The 15,131-nt window shown below is 33.7% G+C and overlaps 1 protein-coding gene and 1 long non-coding RNA gene across 2 annotated transcripts; one reads left to right on the forward strand and one right to left on the reverse strand.

The window, feature by feature from the left end:
- Window positions 1-476: 476 nt before the first annotated feature.
- LOC146958843 (uncharacterized) lies at window positions 477-2,471 on the forward strand. The gene is made up of 2 exons (XR_015024738.1): window positions 477-782; window positions 2,194-2,471. It is a non-coding gene; the product is annotated as an uncharacterized LOC146958843 (long non-coding RNA).
- A 6,723-nt stretch (window positions 2,472-9,194) lies between these two features.
- On the reverse strand, window positions 9,195-11,363 carry LOC146958844 (leucine-rich repeat protein 2-like). Its single transcript, XM_085740354.1, has 7 exons — window positions 11,247-11,363; window positions 10,636-10,768; window positions 10,429-10,500; window positions 10,015-10,158; window positions 9,850-9,921; window positions 9,641-9,712; window positions 9,195-9,502 (listed from the first exon to the last, which is right to left on the reverse strand). Exons 1-7 carry the CDS (start codon window positions 11,335-11,337, stop codon window positions 9,436-9,438), a joined length of 651 nt encoding a protein of 216 aa, XP_085596480.1. The 5' UTR covers window positions 11,338-11,363; the 3' UTR covers window positions 9,195-9,435.
- Window positions 11,364-15,131: the final 3,768 nt, after the last annotated feature.

Below are 15,131 nucleotides of genomic sequence, written 5' to 3' on the forward strand. Positions count from 1 at the left end.
TTTTAAATACCGAGTATTAATCTAAACAATCTGATCTTAATTAAAAGGCTGCATATATCTCGTATGAGTGAATGTGGGATTCCCATGATTTCTACTTTTAATCAAGTTCGTAGGAGACAAACTCACATGATTGCAATCTGTGAGGTCCATATTGGAGAAGCATTAGGACTGTTGTCGGCGTTGAATTGGGTCCATGAACTTCAGCTAGGACCTGTTGACTTTGAGCTTGATTCAAAACGTGTAGTGGATCAATTTTCGTCACCCAAATCAGATGTCAGTGAATTCGGGGACATAATTGATAACTGTAACGCCCCATTTTTATTCTAATATTTTAGTAGATGTGTGAATATTTTTATATGACTTTAATTGCTATATATATATATATATATATATATGATTTTATGTGAAATATATGTTTTATATGATTTTTATATGAAATATGTTATGATGCTATTTTATTATATGAATATTGGGGTTGTGTATTATTTAAATGAATGTTGTTATTATTGGATAGAAATAATATGAGAAATAGAAATATTATAGAAATAGTATTTATTTTTGGTTAAGGGGAATTAAGTGGAAATTAATAGAAATTAAGGGAGTTGGGTGAGAAAAGAAAAGAGAGATATTTTTGAAGTAAAAGAAAGAAAAAGGGAGAGAAACATTTTCACGTAAAAACATTAGAAGAAAACTGGTTTTGGAGAGAAAACCTAGAAGAGGCCAAGAGAGAGCTAGGAAGGAATCGATTGCGGTAGCTTGTCGTTTGGTGTTGCTGAATTAAGGTAAGGGTGGGATTCCTTTCAATAATCATGGTATATAATTCTGAAATTTGATGAATTGTTGTTCTTGGTTTTAGGGTTAGAAGTTTTATGTTAATTGAAGAAAATATGATGAATGGTGTTGTTTGCTGCATGTTTCTATGTTGTTTTAGTTACTATGTTGTATATAGAACCTGTAAACATTGTTCTAATTCATTTTGGGTGATTAGGGGATCAGAAATTGGGTTTTTGGGGTGAAAATGGTGTTAAAATCGTAACAGTAGATGAAAAACTCGCCAGAAATTCGCTATTAGCGAAACCCTCTAGAACATGTACGCTATTAGCTCAATTTTCGCTATTAGCGAAATTGTCCAGTGACAGCATTTTCTGTTTCGCGTTCTTGTGTCTTTTTCACCCGTTTCTATTTTGAATTAGCTTTAGGTGTAAACATAAAAGTTGTAGATAATTGAGTTAGCTTTCTAATGGCTTTGGAGTGACTAGAAAATTATTTGTAGATTTAGAGTTATGATGAAAATAGTCCAAGTGGGTCTTCAGAAAATTTTAAGAAAACTTAGCATAATTAATCTCTAGTTAGTCCAAAAACTTATGGTTGGTTTCCCAACTTCAAACTTAAGTGTTAGGGATTTAGTTGAGGTGTTCTATGGATATTTGACTTAAGTTCTATTGATCAAAACTTAATTGCTTTTGGGGGATGTTTTAGACTGTGAGATGAATGTAATTGATTTATATATATGCTATGTTGTTGATTTCAGTTGTTGATGTCGTTGTATCATCTGATGTCGAAGTTGGGGAGTGTGTCATAATTGTTTTAGGCACATATGTTGTTGTTGCAGTCGCTGTTGAAGTTGTATGTTGATATACACAAGTTGAGTCCATTTGCATACTCACATCTGTTGGGGGCTTATGCCCTGGAATGTTCATCATTCAACCCGTTGGGGGCTTATGCCCTGGAATGTTTATCATTCACCTGTTGGGGGCTTATGCCCTGGGATGCTTTAACCATCCAAATTGTTGGGGGCTTATGCCCTGGAATGCTTAGCATTCAACGCGCGTAGATTGGTACCACCTGCATGATGCATTAGTTGTTGTTGTCGTTGTAGCATTGTCGAGTTGTTGTCGTTGTCGAATTGTCGAGTTGTTGTCGTTGTCGAATTGTCGAGTTGTTGTCGTTGTCGAATCGTCGAGTTATCGGTGTCGTTGTGGATAATGTTGTTGTTGTTGTTGTTGTTGTTGTTGTACCTTGTTGCTGAAAATGATTATGTTGTTGTTATATGTATTCTTTATATACATTATTAATGATGCATGTTGTGATATATTGTTATTTCATTAATTTGATGAATTATATATTATCATTATTGGATAAGTTTCTCACCCCTTCTGCGTATATGTTGCCTCGACCGTGGGTAATGTGCAGGTAATGATGGCTTGTAGGTTGATTGGCTCAAGTGTCTAGGGCTCTGATACATATTAGGATGGGGATCGTCGCGAGTGTCTTCTCATTTCTTTTATGTATCACATATTTTGGAAAAGACTTGCTATTAGAATAAAGTTGAATTATGTTGTGGCCTTATGCCAAGACTTTTATTGATGTTGAATTTGGTTGAATTTATATTTTAAAGAATTATTCCGATGCAGTTTGTAAGATAATTTAAATGTCGGTTTTAAATAAATAGACAATTTTCTATTATGAAATTTTGAAAAGTAGTGTGACACTCCGTTGTGTGATTACTCTGATTTTATTTATTAATATTACGCTGTTGGGAGAACGGGGTGTTACAATTGGTATCAGAGCAGGTCGGTCCATCCGGCCAATTAGTAGAGTCGTGTCGAGCCTAGTAGTGTTGTGTGACAATTTTGTATTGTCCTTGTTGTCCTGTTTGTTGTTTGTTGTGTAACCCTTAGTATGAACTGGTTGGAGTACAACCATGTCCATATTAATTGTGTTAGTAAGTCGGTGTACTTTTCTTCTGCTGAAGAAAAGAGTGGAGCAGAATTTTTATCTACCAAGCAGCTGAAGCAGTTAGAGCATGATGGAAACTTAATGTTTTCCTTGATGGCGTATTTGTCTGTAGAGAGTCAGTCGATAATTGATAGATTGCCCGTGGTGAATGAATTTCCTGAAGTTTTTCCTGATGAGATTCCAGATGTGCCACCAGAGAGGGAGGTTGAATTTTCGATTGATCTTGTGCCGGGTACGAAGCCTGTGTCGATGGCTCCTTACCGTATGTCAGCCTCCGAGTTGGTAGAATTGAAGAAGCAGTTGGAAGAATTGCTTGATAAGAAGTTTGTAAGACCGAGTGTCTCACCTTGGGGAGCGCTGGTATTGTTGGTGAAGAAGAAGGATGGTAGCATGAGATTGTGCATAGATTACCGTCAGCTGAATAAAGTGACGATAAAGAACAGGTATCCACTTCCGAGAATTGACGACTTGATGGATCAATTAGTGGGTGCTCGTGTGTTTAGTAAAATTGATTTGAGGTCAGGTTACCATCAGATTAAGGTGAAGGATGAAGATATGCAAAAGACGGCATTTAGGACACGGTATGGACACTATGAATATAAAGTGATGCCCTTCGGTGTTACTAATGCGCCTGGAGTGTTCATGGAGTATATGAACAGAATTTTTCATGCTTTTCTAGATAAATTTGTTGTTGTGTTTATTGACGATATTTTGATTTATTCTAAGACTGAAGAAGAGCATGCAGAACATTTGAAGATTGTTTTACAGGTGCTGAAAGAAAAGAAATTGTATGCAAAACTGTCAAAGTGCGAGTTCTGGTTAAGTGAAGTAAGTTTTCTTGGCCATATTATTTCTGGTAGTGGTATTGCAGTTGACCCGTCGAAAGTAGAAGCGGTATCGCAATGGGAGACTCCTAAGTCAGTTACGGAGATCAGAAGTTTCCTTGGTTTGGCTGGTTATTACAGAAGATTTATCGAAGGATTTTCGAAGTTGGCACTTCCATTGACTCAGTTGACCTGTAAAGGTAAAGCTTTTGTGTGGGATGCTCAGTGTGAGAATAATTTCAATGAGTTGAAGCGAAGATTGACGACGGCTCCAATTTTGATTTTACCAAAGCCGGATAAACCTTTTGTGGTATATTGTGATGCGTCTAAGTTGGGTTTAGGTGGTGTGCTTATGCAAGATGGCAAAGTAGTGGCTTATGCGTCAAGACAATTGAGAATTCATGAGAAGAATTACCCTACACATGATTTAGAGTTGGCTGCTGTGGTTTTTGTGTTGAAAATTTGGAGACACTATTTGTACGGTTCCAGATTTGAAGTGTTTAGTGATCATAAGAGTCTGAAATATTTATTTGATCAAAAAGAGTTGAATATGAGGCAGAGAAGGTGGCTAGAGTTGTTGAAGGATTATGATTTTGGTTTGAATTATCATCCGGGTAAAGCCAATGTGATTGCAGATGCCTTGAGTAGGAAAACGTTGCACATGTCGGCAATGATGGTGAAAGAATTTGAATTACTGGAACAGTTTAGAGACTTGAGTCTTGTTTGTGAATTGGCACCTCAGAGTGTGCAGTTGGGTATGTTAAAAATTAATAGTGATTTCTTGAAGAGTATCAAGGAAGCACAGGAAGTTGATGTGAAATTTGTAGATTTGATGACTGCTAGTAATCAGAATGCAGATCGTGATTTTCAGGTTGATGATCAAGAAGTGTTGAGATTCCGAGGCAGGATTTGTATCCCTGATAATGATGAATTGAAAAAGTTGATTTTAGAAGAGAGTCACCGAAGTAGCTTGAGTATTCATCCGGGAGCTACAAAGATGTATCATGACTTGAAGAAACTGTTTTGGTGGTCTGGATTGAAGCGTGATGTCGCACAATTTGTTTATGCATGTTTGACTTGTCAGAAATCGAAAGTTGAACATCAGAAGCCTGCTGGTTTGTTGACACCATTAGATGTGCCGGAATGGAAATGGGATAGCATCTCCATGGACTTTGTGACGAGTTTACCAAACACTCAAAGAGGGCATGATGCCATTTGGGTTATTGTCGATAGATTGACGAAGTCGGCACACTTCATTCCGATTAATATCACCTATTCAGTAGCTCAGTTGGCGGAGATCTATATTCATAATATTGTGAAGTTGCATGGTGTTCCATCGAGTATTGTGTCGGATAGAGATCCGAGGTTCACTTCGAGATTTTGGAAGAGCTTGCAAGAAGCTTTGGGCTCTCAGTTGAAGTTGAGTTCAGCGTATCATCCGCAAACAGATGGTCAGTCAGAAAGAACGATTCAATCATTAGAAGACTTGTTGAGGGTGTGTGTACTTGAGCAAGGTGGAGCTTGGGACAGTCACCTACCATTGATAGAGTTCACGTACAACAATAGTTACCATTCGAGTATTGGTATGGCACCTTTCGAAGCTTTATATGGTCGAAGGTGTAGAACTCCTTTATGTTGGTTTGAGTCGGGTGAAAGTGTTGTGTTAGGGCCTGAAATAATTCAGCAGACTACGGAGAAGGTCAAGATGATAAGAGAGCATATGAAAGCGTCACAGAGTCGACAGAAGAGTTATCATGACAAGCGTAGGAAGGACCTTGAGTTTCAAGAGGGTGACCATGTGTTCTTGAGAGTCACTCCTATGACTGGTGTGGGTCGTGCATTGAAGTCCAAGAAGCTGACTCCAAAGTTTATTGGTCCTTATCAGATATCTGAGAGAATTGGCACGGTGGCTTATAGAGTTGGTTTGCCACCACATCTTTCGAACTTGCATGATGTGTTTCATGTGTCACAACTTCGGAAGTATGTAGCGGATCCTTCACATGTCATTCCTAGAGATGATGTGCAAGTTAGAGACAACCTTACGGTAGAAACTTTACCTTTGAGGATCGATGATCGTAAGGTGAAGACGTTGAGAGGCAAGGAGATACCTCTAGTGAGAGTTGTTTGGGGAGGAGCAGCTGGTGAAAGTCTTACTTGGGAGTTGGAGAGTAAGATGCAGGAGTCTTATCCTGACTTGTTTACTTGAGGTAATATTTCGAGGACGAAATTCTATAAGTTGGGGAGAGTTGTAACGCCCCATTTTTATTCTAATATTTTAGTAGATGTGTGAATATTTTTATATGACTTTAATTGCTATATATATATATGATTTTATGTGAAATATATGTTTTATATGATTTTTATATGAAATATGTTATGATGCTATTTTATTATATGAATATTGGGGTTGTGTATTATTTAAATGAATGTTGTTATTATTGGATAGAAATAATATGAGAAATAGAAATATTATAGAAATAGTATTTATTTTTGGTTAAGGGGAATTAAGTGGAAATTAATAGAAATTAAGGGAGTTGGGTGAGAAAAGAAAAGAGAGATATTTTTGAAGTAAAAGAAAGAAAAAGGGAGAGAAACATTTTCACGTAAAAACATTAGAAGAAAACTGGTTTTGGAGAGAAAACCTAGAAGAGGCCAAGAGAGAGCTAGGAAGGAATCGATTGCGGTAGCTTGTCGTTTGGTGTTGCTGAATTAAGGTAAGGGTGGGATTCCTTTCAATAATCATGGTATATAATTCTGAAATTTGATGAATTGTTGTTCTTGGTTTTAGGGTTAGAAGTTTTATGTTAATTGAAGAAAATATGATGAATGGTGTTGTTTGATGCATGTTTCTATGTTGTTTTAGTTACTATGTTGTATATAGAACCTGTAAACATTGTTCTAATTCATTTTGGGTGATTAGGGGATCAGAAATTGGGTTTTTGGGGTGAAAATGGTGTTAAAATCGTAACAGTAGATGAAAAACTCGCCAGAAATTCGCTATTAGCGAAACCCTCTGGAACATGTACGCTATTAGCTCAATTTTCGCTATTAGCGAAATTGTCCAGTGACAGCATTTTCTGTTTCGCGTTCTTGTGTCTTTTTCACCCGTTTCTATTTTGAATTAGCTTTAGGTGTAAACATAAAAGTTGTAGATAATTGAGTTAGCTTTCTAATGGCTTTGGAGTGACTAGAAAATTATTTGTAGATTTAGAGTTATGATGAAAATAGTCCAAGTGGGTCTTCAGAAAATTTTAAGAAAACTTAGCATAATTAATCTCTAGTTAGTCCAAAAACTTATGGTTGGTTTCCCAACTTCAAACTTAAGTGTTAGGGATTTAGTTGAGGTGTTCTATGGTTATTTGACTTAAGTTCTATTGATCAAAACTTAATTGCTTTTGGGGGATGTTTTAGACTGTGAGATGAATGTAATTGATTTATATATATGCTATGTTGTTGATTTCCGTTGTTGATGTCGTTGTATCATCTGATGTCGAAGTTGGGGAGTGTGTCATAATTGTTTTAGGCACATATGTTGTTGTTGCAGTCGCTGTTGAAGTTGTATGTTGATATACACAAGTTGAGTCCATTTGCATACTCACATCTGTTGGGGGCTTATGCCCTGGAATGTTCATCATTCAACCCGTTGGGGGCTTATGCCCTGGAATGTTTATCATTCACCTGTTGGGGGCTTATGCCCTGGGATGCTTTAACCATCCAAATTGTTGGGGGCTTATGCCCTGGAATGCTTAGCATTCAACGCGCGTAGATTGGTACCACCTGCATGATGCATTAGTTGTTGTTGTCGTTGTAGCATTGTCGAGTTGTTGTCGTTGTCGAATTGTCGAGTTGTTGTCGTTGTCGAATTGTCGAGTTGTTGTCGTTGTCGAATCGTCGAGTTATCGGTGTCGTTGTGGATAATGTTGTTGTTGTTGTTGTTGTTGTTGTTGTACCTTGTTGCTGAAAATGATTATGTTGTTGTTATATGTATTCTTTATATACATTATTAATGATGCATGTTGTGATATATTGTTATTTCATTAATTTGATGAATTATATATTATCATTATTGGATAAGTTTCTCACCCCTTCTGCGTATATGTTGCCTCGACATTGGGTAATGTGCAGGTAATGATGGCTTGTAGGTTGATTGGCTCAAGTGTCTAGGGCTCTGATACATATTAGGATGGGGATCGTCGCGAGTGTCTTCTCATTTCTTTTATGTATCACATATTTTGGAAAAGACTTGCTATTAGAATAAAGTTGAATTATGTTGTGGCCTTATGCAGGGCCGTCCCTAAGAATTCGGAGGCTCGGCTCAGGGAATGAAAAGAGGCCAGTGATAAAATCAAAACGTATTTTTTTTAAAGGAGCAATGTTCTATTTATATTTTTTAAAAGATAAATATAAGGTGCCGTATATATGCGGTACACCCAAAGGTGAAAATGACTACCGTATACATGAAGAACCCCCACCTAACACCAAAAGCAAGAGGACCTAATTCTAATAGGCCTAAAATGCTAAAACAAGGGGACAGAAAATGGCTGGGGGTATTAAAAAAAATTGAAGGGCAGTAGTACTAGTGGGTATTAATTTTTTTTTTTTGAGGCCCATGGCTGAGGGAGGCCAAGCTCTGTTGAGCTGTTTGCACCCCCTCAGGGCCGGGCCTGGCCTTATGCCAAGACTTTTATTGATGTTGAATTTGGTTGAATTTATATTTTAAAGAATTATTCCGCTGCAGTTTGTAAGATAATTTAAATGTCGGTTTTAAATAAATAGACAATTTTCTATTATGAAATTTTGAAAAGTAGTGTGACACTCCGTTGTGTGATTACTCTGATTTTATTTATTAATATTACGTTGTTGGGAGAACGGGGTGTTACAATAACTGTAGAGCTCTATTCACACAATTTTATGTAAACTCTAGTGTTGAGTTTGTGCGGAGACAAGCAAATGAGGTAGCCCATTCTTTAGCAAGGGAGGCCGCATTATTAGCTAGTTTCCAAATATGGGTTACAAATCCAAATTGTATTGAACACATTTTGATTAATGAAATGAATTAAGTTTCTTCCTTTCAAAAAAAAAAAAAACTCACATGATTGCAGCATATTCAACAATCATTAAGGATTTTGATAACATGAACCAAAAGACCATAAAAACATGGTCAAAAGCCTAGCTAGCACAACAACATTATGGGTACATACACGTTTGTTTTCCTTAATCATTCGGTGCAAGGTTCGATCTTTAGTCATTGGTGGGTGCATATGGAAAAACATATACGTCGAGGGATGTCGACCTATTAAATGGATTTTAATTGCTCAATCTACCATTCTACTAAACAAAAAATGCGGAGCGCAACAATCATATATTATTGAGATTACCTTACCATATATATTACACCTTGGAAAGAACACTAGCTGAATTTTTAAACGGTTTGAAACACTTCCCAAAAACTCTTTTTTAGTTTTTAAATACTTGTTTGCTAAACTATTTTTAAAATTACAGTTTTGAAAACTGTTTTGAATTTTTTAGTTTGGAGGACTAAAAAACTAAAACATGTAAAATGATAACTATTGTGAGAAGAGGACTTGTATATTTCAAAAACTGAAAACAAAAACTATTTCAAACAGGCCCGGTACTCATCATACATACGATTGAATTTTTTCACCATTCTTACAATCACTTCCTTTTAAAAAAAAAAACAAGAAAAACATATATTACAACTTACTCTCTCAAATTTTTATTTTTCCAATCGATATAGTAAACATAGTGATGAAATTGTGGACATAAAACCACCATTTCTAACTCTCCTTCATAGGTAAGCTAAGTTGCTTCATTGCTGTCTGTTAAGATGATGATCAAGTTCTTTCTTTCTTCAGCATCCAAAATCATACGGAACAAGTCCTTTCAGTTCTGGACCACTGAGTCTGTTATTTTCAAAACTGAAAAAGGAAAAGGACAATTGTATTGTTCGTCTAACACTAGCAATAAATTTAAATTGCTATAGTTTTAATATATATGAATATTTGTGTCATCATAGGAGTACATATGTTATGCATTCAAAGGCAAAGTTGTTGTACCTTTTTATCGGGAAGGATCCAAAGTTGCCATCCACTGGTATTGTTCCACAAAGGTCATTATTAGAAACATCACTGCAAAGTTGAAATTTATAATCAGATGGAAAAAAAAAAAAAATCACACAAGAAAATAAAGCAAGAAAAGCACTGAAAATTGAACTTAGATATTTGCATCCCTTCTTCAAATTATCTAAATATTAAAAGAAACTCACAAGACTTCGAGTTTAGTGAGACGAGTAAGTTCTCTTGGGATAGATCCTGTCAAGTTGTTGTTGTTTAGCCGCCTGATGCATTAATTCAAATCAGTGAATGAATCAGGAACAAATTTATAGCTAAAGTTGAAAAAATTGAGGAAAAATGAACATAAACATACTTACAAGAATCTTAATGACTTCAACTTGCCAAATGACTTTGGGATTTTCCCCTCGAACTTGTTATAATACAAATCCATGCTAATAAGTTCTTTCAATTTTCCAAGTTCCTTAGGAATCTTTCCTCTCAAGTCATTCCCATACAACTCCCTGAAATTTATAATTTTAGTATCAACAATAGTTCATAATTTTGTACTCTTAGTCCTAATCCTAGCAGGAAAATATTGGGTACTTGTACAAAATAAAATTCCTAAAATTAGGTAGTTGGAAGGAAATTCTATGAAACACCGACACAAATACGGACACCAAACATTAAGGCTCGTAATAATTTGAGAAAATGGAATAATTGAATGCAATCACATATATTATCATTATGTTAGTAAAGTGTCGATGCTACATAGAGCGGGAATTCACACATACAGATACTGCAAATGGTGTAGGTGGCCAAGTTCTGAGCCTAGAGATCCAGAAAGACCAGCATTACCCAAGTCTCTGAAATACAAAGATGAGACAACTGATTAGAAAGCCCTAACAAACTTAATTACAGTACTATAATAAAGAGACAAAAATAAAAGTCTTGAAGAAACTAAATAATAACCGAAAGAAAAGAAGAAAGGGAAGCCTTACAAGCGTGTCACACGGTTGTTGGAGTCACATGTAACATGAAACCAAGTACATGGATTAACCAATGTTGGGTCCCAGCTCTGAAGCACATTGTTGGGGTCAGAAAGACTGTTTCTAAAAACATGAAGAGCATTCCCTACACAAACAACCAAAAACCACTTCATGTCAAAACTATATTTTTCAACTTAATCAAATTATGGAAGCCAAGTCAATTCGGTTTTCTAACCAATAAAAGACCAAAATAGAAATTGAGCCAATTTTTTAATTAATCGCTTATAACATAAATGTTTATTATATCAGTGTTTATGCATGTTATTTATAAGAAAGCATAAAATAAAGTCAAATTGTATTTACATAAACTATTTTCATAAGTTTTCCTAGAGAATTTATGAAAATAAGCTGAAAACGGATTATAGACATGTAATAAGCAAACAGTTCTAAAAATACTTATGTTAGTAGCAGATAAACTCAAAACGATCTAAACACAATAAGTATGTGAATATAAGTTCTCCAATTCCACTTAGCATGGTATTAGAGAAATATAATTGACTTGACTTTACAAGAACACACTATTGAAAAACAAAGAAATTTAGAGATGAACTTGTAAGACATACCTTCAGAGTTGGCTGTGATGGTTTGGAAGGGAAACTGGAGAAGAAGGATAAATAAGACAGAGAAGGGAATGGAAGGTGCCATTTTTGTCATATGTGTGAGCAAATCTTTGGGTGTGTGATAAAGCTAAATAAAAGGATAGACAAAGAAGAAGGGAAAAAGGAAAGGAAAACACTTGGAAAGAGGAAGAAGGACTAACGAAGAGAGAAGGGTTGACCCAAATGGCAGTAGTTGGAAAAAGAAGGATGATACATAATCATTAATCTCTATTTGTATGGTAAAAGGAACTAAAAATGACCGTTGTTTAATCTAAATGAGAGTAAATCACTAATTTGGTCATTGTCTTTGTAAGCCACTCACAAATTAATCTTGACTCTATTGATATTTTAAAATAGTTTTCCTCTTTGTCTAAAGTTTTTAAATTAGATCATTGTATATATGTTTTTTGTCATATGACGATGAACTTAATTGAGAAACTTTTGACAAAGACATAAACTGTTTTGAAATATCGTCAAAAGTTTTTCAATTAGATCATTGTCTCTTTGTTTTTGTCACATGACGAGTGACTTAATTGAGAAACGTTTGACAAAGACGGAGACAATTTTGAAATATTAATAGAAGGGTTAATATGTCTTTACCCCCTGTAATATAGGCGAGTTCCGGTTTTCCCCCTGTAAAAAAGATTCTTTCGATTCCAACCCTGTAATATAAAGATTCCGTCGAAAACCCCCCTGAGCACATTTGAGACCCCCCCAGCAGATGACGTGGCATGACGTGGCGCGCTGAGTCACCTATTCTGCTGACGTGGCGCGCTGACTGTATAATTAATTTTATTTTTTATTTTTTTTATAGGGACACGTGGCATTTGTCATTTTTTAATAAATTTTTTTTTTAAAAAAAAAAAATCTAAAAAACGAAAATAATTCAGAAAAAATAAAAAAATTACGAAATTTTTTTTAAAAATTGGAAAAATTAATAAAAATGAAAAAAAATCTGGAAAATTTTAAAAATAAAATCTGGGAAATTTTAAAAAAATAATAATTTAAATTCTGGAAAAATAAATAAAAATTGAAAATAATGAAAAAATTTGGAAAAAAAATTAATAAAAACGAAAACAAAAATCTGGAAAATTTTAAAATAATAATAATTTTTCTAAAAAAATTCTGGAAAAATAAATAAAAATTGAAATAATGGAAAAAATAAATAAAAATGGATTTTTTTTCGAAATTTAGAAGATATTTAAAAATACTGGAATTTAATTTTCAAAATAAAAAAGTTTAGATTTTTTTCGAAATAAAAAAACTGGAAAGTATTTAAAATTTTAAAAATCTGGATATATATTTTCTAAAACCCAATTACAATATGAAAATTAAATTTTGAAAATATATAATCTGAAGAAAAAAATTGATTTTAGTTTAATTAAAAATTTAGGAAAAAAATCTGAGAAGCTTGAATTACATAGGAATATTTTTGTAAAAAGAATTATTAATGCGTGTAAAATTTTAAAAAGTGTCCGTTTACACTCAGGTTCATCGAGCTCGAAAGAGCTTTATGCTTGCTGCTTGAGCAGGGAGTTGTTGGCACTTGGGTTTGTTATTGTGTTGGCAGTCAATCCATTCGCTAAAATTAAATCCTAATTGTTTTTGACAAATGTTCACTATTCATATTTTTTTTGTAATCTGGTTTCGTCCCCGCACGCGGGTTTGCTATGTTATGCTCATGATTAGTGAATTTTTGTTAGGATATTTTAGGACTGTTTCGCTTGGTCTGATTTATAATGATGTATGCCCGTTTTGGGTTTTACCTGGGTTAGGTTTTATGTCTCCCCAGTCTCTGTATCTCTCTCTTTTTCTTTTAATGTATTTTTCTTTTTACTTAAAAAAAATTTAAAAAGTGTCTTATTTAAGAGACATTAAAATTTAAAAAGTGTCTTTTAATGTATTCCAGTATTTTTAAATATCTTCTAAATTTCAAAAAAAATCCAAACTTTTTTATAATTTTTAAAATTTCGAAAAAAATCTATTTTTTCATTTTATTAATTTTTTAAATTTTTTTCATTATTTTCAATTTTTATTAATTTTCCAGAATTTTTTAAAAAAATAATTTTTTTTAAAAATTTTCCAGATTTTATTTTTTATTTTTAAAATTTTTACAGGGGGTAAAACTGGAACTCGCCTAAATTACAGGGGGGTAAAGACATAAAAAAATTACAAATGCCACGTGTACCCTATAAAAAAATAAAAAATAAAATTAATTATACAGTCAGCAGACAAGGGTGACTCAGCGAGCCACGTCACGCCACGTCATCAGCTGGGGGGTCTCAAATGTGCTCAGGGGGGTTTTCGACGGAATCTTTATATTACAGGGTTGGAATCGAAAGAATCTTTTTTACAGGGGGGAAAACCGGAACTCGCCTATATTACAGGGGGGTAAAGACATATTAACCCTTAATAGAATCGAAACTAATTTGAAAATGACTTACAATGAGGGAAATCGATTTGATAGTTTACTCATTTAAATAAACTTGACATCATTATGAGATAGTCTTACACACAAATACAAATAAAATTATTTGAACACACATAAACTAAAAGATAAATAAATTAGTCATAACATTAAACCATTTTTTATCAAAAGTATTTGTATGAGAGTTCTCTAAGCAAATATTTCTCATCATTGTTCTCAAATTCTCACTGGCCATAGAATTAGTCAGACTTTTGAATTATTTTTAAAATCAATTTGAATATGATTACCTCTTCATCTTAGTCAAAATGCTAAGCAAGGTGTTGGATGTAATCATCTCTATCAACAACAAAAATGATTTTTTTTTCTTGACTAGTCAACAATGAAAATGTTGAACCAGCAATTATCTTGAGGTTCAATTAAAGGTGTCACATCGTGTTGAATCCAATTCAATATTTTATATAAAAAAATTGAAACTAAAAATCAGAAATTACTAATTTAATTGAGAGATGATTTTTCTTTTCCGCTAGTCAACAATAAAAATGTTGAAGTCGTCGTGATGTACATGCAAGAGTCATACATATGTACAATTTTCTTAAATTTGACTAGAGAGAGGTCCTTTCTTCGAATATTTGTAGGATTTGGGCAGAACACTGTAACTTACTACGATCGTTTTGACAATGGTACTGCCATTGCAATTAGAATGAGTCCCACCAAAAACTTCCTTTTTTTAATTGATTATATTTAATTTTTCGACCAGATTTTTAATTGATTTTATAAAATTTACTGTAGTTAAAAGTGAGTTTTTTGTCCTAAAAAAATAACGTAAAGTTTTAGATAAAAGTTTAGGTTTATTTGTAAAAAAAATGAAGTTTAGATGGATGCCAATCTATGAAGCCCGGATACTCCAGAATGGTGCCGTATCCGTGTCGGATACGTATCGGATACCGATACTCCGCGGATACTCCGGATACCGTATCGGAATTAATTATTTTAATTTAAAATATATATTTTATCGGATACTTAAAAGATACTCGACGGATACACACAGATACTTATAAGATATTTAACACAGACGTATCCAAAAAAAATGAAGTGTATAAAAATGAGATTGTGTTGTGAAAATTTAAGATATGAATCACTATAATTACTTTTCAATTAACAAATTAAATATTATGATTTTGGTGGATGAAAGTAACGAGAGAGGGGAGATTTAATCAATCAACATTAAACAAACTTTGTTTTGAGTTCTTTTATTGATACATTTGTTGATATACTAACATATGAATGAAAATAGAATATGATTTATACAAAAACTTTACATTTTTTATTTTGATCATATGTATTTTTTTTTTTTTGTAAATTGTAACTTTTATGATTATATAGTATGAGTAATCAATGTTTTTTTTTAAGTATTTTACAAG

The sequence above is a fragment of the Medicago sativa genome, chromosome 1 (assembly GCF_051527215.1).
Source record: "Medicago sativa cultivar Bolivia chromosome 1, Bolivia_mono, whole genome shotgun sequence".
Classification (NCBI taxonomy): Eukaryota; Viridiplantae; Streptophyta; class Magnoliopsida; order Fabales; family Fabaceae; genus Medicago; species Medicago sativa.